This window comes from Oppia nitens, unplaced genomic scaffold (genome assembly GCF_028296485.1).
Source record: "Oppia nitens isolate AA-2021 unplaced genomic scaffold, nextdenovo-longstitch-racon4-pilon3 scaffold3_pilon_pilon_pilon, whole genome shotgun sequence".
In the NCBI taxonomy this organism is placed as follows: Eukaryota; Metazoa; Arthropoda; class Arachnida; order Sarcoptiformes; family Oppiidae; genus Oppia; species Oppia nitens.
Genome location: NW_026533221.1, coordinates 456501 through 462500, shown reverse-complemented (window position 1 = coordinate 462500; position 6000 = coordinate 456501). Strand labels below are relative to the sequence as shown.

At 22.7% G+C, this 6000-nt stretch overlaps 1 protein-coding gene across 1 annotated transcript; it reads left to right on the top strand.

The window, feature by feature from the left end:
* The first annotated feature begins 4968 nt into the window (after window positions 1–4968).
* Window positions 4969–5978, top strand: LOC128957568 (protein dj-1beta-like). The gene is made up of 2 exons (XM_054303357.1): window positions 4969–5270; window positions 5375–5978. Exons 1-2 carry the CDS (start codon window positions 5169–5171, stop codon window positions 5858–5860), a joined length of 588 nt encoding a protein of 195 aa, XP_054159332.1. The 5' UTR covers window positions 4969–5168; the 3' UTR covers window positions 5861–5978.
* The last annotated feature ends 22 nt before the right edge of the window (window positions 5979–6000 follow it).

Sequence of the window (6000 nt, the reverse complement as noted above, 5' to 3'; positions counted from 1 at the left end):
ACATAAAATTAAAATTATTTATATAATTTATTGTATGTATGTATGACACCTTTCCCCATATTTTAATTCAAACCTAAAAATATATTGTTTTTTATTTTTAAAAAATCAACAATAATTATCAACTTATTTCTATAAACTAATATATTTACCTGTAATTAGTATTTATAAAAAAATAATAACTTAATTAACTGTAAATATATATATAACACGCTTTTTTAAGTTTAAATGTTATAAATTTTAAATGAAACAAAATAAAATAATAATTTGTAATCAAAATATCTGTCAGAATAATAATTTATATTAATTTTATTTATAATTTTATATATAATATATTTAATATAACAATATTAATGTTTTTATTATGTTATATTATTAATAAAAATGTTATAATAAAAAAAAATTAACAAATACATACATTGCGTTTTCAATTGATTGACATATACACCCAAAAAAATTTTTTAAAAAAAATTAAAGCTTATTTTAAAAACTTTATACTTAAACTATAAAATGTAGAGACTAACAAAAATTTTTATTTATCACCGATATTTATATTATATTTTTTTAACAAAAATAAAAAATAAATATTGTTTTTCTAATAAACTAAATAATATTATAGACAGTCTAGTAATAGTTGTTCAAGGATAGGGTACAGTTAATACTAGGATGTTCAAGGTTATTTTTCTATATTGATTATAAATAAAATTAAATATTTTATATTGTTGAAAAATATTCATTTAATTAAATATTAAATATTTTATAATACAATATACAGTATAATGATAATAATAATATTATTATTTTAAAAAACTTATTATTATTATTATAATTATTATTATTATTATTATTATTATAGAAATATTATGATTCAATAATAGAATTTTTAAAATAATATTAATATATTATATAGAATAATAATTTTTTAATTTAAAAGAAGTTTTTATTCTTTTAATATATTTAATTATATTTATATAATTTTTTATATACCTATAAGTTTATGGGTTACATATTTTTTTTAAATATAATAATATATTAATTAGATTTACTCTATTTAATTTATCTATTTATCAATTTTTTAATTAGTTTAATTTAGTTTTAAAATATTATAATATTTGAACTTAATAATAAAATATTTTGTGTTGAATTATGTGTTATTTTTTTGCTTAATTTTTTTAGTTAATATTTATTTTTAAATAATTGCTTAATTAATTTTATTTCAAAATAAATAATAGTTAATATAAATGTAAATTTTAGTAGTAGTAGTAATTTAATAAATATTTTTAGTTTATATATATATATCAGGGTTAAGCAAGGTTTTGGATTTTAGGGGGGGGGGTAGACCGGGGTAAAATTTGCAAAATTCTCGAAAAATCTTGGGGGGTATTGGGTGGGGTAAGATTTTTATTGCATTTTACAACGGCAATTTTTTCAAAAATCCAAAATCAAGGGGGGGGGTCAAGAGAAAATTCCCTAAAAATTCCTTAAGTTCCCGAATATTCCCATGTAAATTCGATAATATTCTCATAAGTTCCCGTATAAATTCCCAGGAAAATAGGTAAAATTTCCAAAAATATATAAAAAACTTAAAAATTAACAAAAACTTAAATTTTAACAAAAAAATAAATATTTTATGAAAAAAAATTTAAAAAATTAATAAAAACTAAAATTTTTACAAAAAAGTAAAATAATGTATTTTTGATTTAAAAATATTTTATAAAAGCATTTATGATACACAATGAGTTATTTTTTGTATTTTAATAATTTTTAACTTTTAACAATTAATTTTTTAAATAATACTTAATGTTTATAGTTTATTATATATTTTTATTTTTAAAATGTTTTTTTATACAAATACTGACTGAATACTACTTATTTAACTCAATTTTCGTTAAAGTTTTAGTTATATTAAGTATAAAATTGAAAATATTTTTAAATTTAAATTTAAAAATTATTAATAAAAAACTTATAATATAAGTATTTATTGTTTTATTAACTTCCTAAACTATCTTAAACTTATATTTAAATTGTAATATGATTACTCTTTTCAATAAATAGGTAATTTTTAATTTTTTAGATTATTTTAATTAAAATAATGTTATTTTTGGATGAGTTTTAACGTTATTTTAACTATTTTTAATCAATAATTAGATTCTTATAATTATTAAAAACATAAAAACACTTAATAAAATAGTATCAACTAAAATTAAAATTTTTATAAATCTCAAAAAAATTTTCGGCGCCTTCGGCGCCGAAATTTTAGGGGGGGGGGGGGGGTCATTTCTCATCGTCTTTAAGCGACAATTTTTCCAATTTGGTCAAAAAGTCTGGGGGGGTAAAATCCAAATTTCTCGAGCTTAGGGGGGGGTATTTTGGCCTTACCCCCCCCCCCCCCCCCCCCCCCCCCCCCCCCCCCTACTTAACCCTGATATATATATATATATTATAATATACAGTATATTAGTATTGAATAAAAATCAGTTAGTCTGGACTGTATATAATATGATATAATAATTTTTATTTAAATAAATGAAATATAGGTTTAACTTTTTTTTTAATTATAAAAAATTCTTATTAAAATTAATATTGTTTATAAGAAAAATATTAATTTTTAATTTGCTAATAAATATGAATATTCTGTATATATATTTTTTTTGTGCTATATTTGCGGTAATGATATATCAGATATCCCCGGTAATGATGATTACAGTATTTTTAGTTTTTTTATTATAGATTTAAAATACAATAAAGTTTGTTTTTTAAAAAGGGAATTATTATAATAATAATATAATAAATAAATAAATTTATTAGCAGTTAATTATTAGTGCAATAGTATATGAAAGTAATGTTTTTTTTCTCATTTTATAGTTTTATTAAATTTTAATCAAATGCTATATATTATTATAATTATTTTTTTTATATAATACGTATATATTATTATTATTTAAGTCGTCAAAACATATCTATAAGTGATAACTGAAAGTCTATTAGCTTTAAAAAAAAGTATATTAAATAAATCAATAAATAAAATGTTTGGTATTATTATTCAACTAATTATAAATATTAATCAATTATTTACAGCTATTTATAACTATCTATATATTGTTGACGAAGAAAAACTTATATATCATATAATCAACGATACAGTAAAAGATTAACTAAAATATATAATATATTTATTTTAATTGATTTACAATTGAGTTGTTTTTAACAATCAATTACTGTATTATTAGAAATTTAAATAAAAGTTTTATTTTTTTCAAAAGTCATAAAAATTAATAATTATTTTTTGTAATAAATATTTTATCTTTTTTTTTGGTGATATTGTTGTCCCACATCTGTATATATATATATATATATATATATACTGTATATATATAAATAATATTATCAGTGATTTTATTTTATTTTCCCGATTGAAAACTATTGTCCACAAAATTTTCCCGATATATGAATATATACGATATTGCCGTCGGTTGTCGTCCGTAGACCCGAATGTTTGGTACAGTTGGCCAACAATTTATTGGACGGAAACCTATTACTAAAAAAAAGATTATATAACTAATTATTATTTATTATTATTTTAGTTGTTTTTTATTTAGTTAGTCTACTTTATTAAATAAATTTTTTTTAATCTAAATTTAAAATATAAATATATATATATATGATATATATAAATTATATATATTTGTAATAAAACTTAATTTATATATTAATTATATAAATATATGTATTAATAAATTAAGTATTTTATAAATTTATTATAATATTTATTACAATTATTATTGTTATACACTATGTTTTTGTTGTTAATTAAAATTTTATTATTTTTTTAAACGTATAATTGAAAAAAATCTAATGTTTACAAAATTTTCTCTCTTTCTCTCTCTCTCTTTCTCTCTCTCTCTCTCTCTCTCTCACTCACTCACTCACTCACTCAAAAATTAAATATTAAAATTATTATAAAAAAACTAAATAAATTAATAAAATTAAATTAGTTGATAGATAAATTTGTTTTCTGATTAAAAAAAATTGTACCTTGATTTATTTTATATTTTATTATTAAAAAAAATAATTTAGTTTTTTTATATAAATTATTAATACTGTATATAGTATATAATTTTATTTTATTTTATTAATTTATTTAGTTTTTAATAATAATTTTTTTAATATTTAATTTTTAAGTGATATATACTGTACTGTAGTATTACTGTACAATTCAATGTACATATAAAGTATGACTTATAAAAATCAATGATATTATTTGACGTATATTTTGTGTTAATGTGTTTATTTAAAAAAAACTGTTTCATTATAAATCAAAAACCAAAACAATAATGACCGCCACGTTATGATCAGGATTTTAAAAATGGCAGGCATAAACAATAGATGCCAATTTTGCCAAATGCCTGCCTTGCCTGTGCCATGCCCTGGGCATCTATTTTCAGGTGGTGACACCTATTATTTTAATTTTATACTATTAATTAATTTATAAAATATTGTTTTTATAATATATTTGCTTGTATTTTTGTTTTGTATATCTTTAATTAAAAGGTAATATCATTGGAAATAAATAAATTAATTGTAAATTTAATTAACAAGCTAAAACACTAAACTATTATACATTATTTTTATAAATACAGTTGCTTTTTAGCAATTTAAATTGGCAGGCAAATAAAATAAATGCCCAAAATGCCAGGCATTTATGGCATCTATTTGGGCATTGCCAGGGCAGGCATTTATTTTCTTAAAACCCTGGTTATGATACACTTATTTAACTTTATTTTTATTTGAAACTACACTTCAAATTATGTTATCTCATATTTATTTATTGTTATTAAGTGCTATTGTCTAAGCAATAAATATGAGATAAAACGTAATTTGAAGTGTAGTTTCAAAAAAAAAAGTTAAATAAGGCTACTATTATTGTTTTGGTTTTGTTTATAATGAAACAGTTTTTAATATACAGTATAATGTTTTGTCAGCAAAAAAAATAAATAAATAAATAAATAAATAAAAATAATTTTTTTTTTTGTTAACTTCATTATCATTGAAGACAACACATCCATCCATCCATCCATCAGCTGATCCCTTAAATATCATCCCTATATTATCGGCAGTTTGTTTCTGTCCATTTGTCAATTATATACCGCGCGGCCGACACACACACAAGTATGGCATCAACGCCGCCGCCGCCGACTGGTCTGGTAATTGTTGCCGACGGCGCCGAAGAAATGGAAACCGTCATAACTGTGGATGTGTTGCGCAGAGCCGGCGTACGTATTGATTGAATGAATGAATGAATGAATCGGCCGAATGAATCAGTTGACCAGATATTAGCCGTGAATTAATTAACCAATAACTGTCTGTTTTTGATTAGATTGATGTGACGGTAGCGGGTCTTAGCGGTAAACAGCCAATCAAATGTAGTCGCGGTATTTGTATTGTACCCGACGTAGCCCTTGACAATGTTGTCGACGGCAGAGATGGCGGCCACACGTTTGATGCCGTCATATTGCCCGGCGGTCTCGCCGGTGCCCAAGCAATGGCCGCGTCCGAACTGGTCGGACATGTACTCAGCCATCAACAACAAGCCGGCCGTTTGATTGGTGCCATTTGTGCGGCACCGGTAGCCCTACTCGAGCACCGAATCGGTCTCACAAAGCGGCTAACATCGCATCCGTCAAAAGCTGATGAACTTCGACGGGATTATCAGTACGTCGACGACCAGCGTGTAGTAGTCGACGGCCAACTGGTTACCAGCCGTGGACCGGGAACTACGTTCGAGTTTGCGCTGGCCATTGTCGACAAACTGTTGGGTCCCGAAAAAGTTACCGAAATTTCTGGTCCAATGGTTCTCAAGTAGTAGTAGTCAGTAGTAGTGAACCATTGTTTTAAAGACAATAAGATTTGTTAACTGATCTCTAATTATATTTATTTTTTTTGTGGAGATCTTTGTGTTAATTGTGATAATTAATGATTCAATTTATTATTATTATTATTATT

Bases quoted from the DNA above. Each gene is read 5' to 3' on its own strand.
- LOC128957568 (XM_054303357.1), top strand. From the start codon at position 5,169: ATGGCATCAACGCCGCCGCCGCCGACTGGTCTGGTAATTGTTGCCGAC. The intron at 5,271-5,374 runs GTACGTATTGAT...GTTTTTGATTAG, and splicing joins ATGTGTTGCGCAGAGCCGGC to ATTGATGTGACGGTAGCGGG.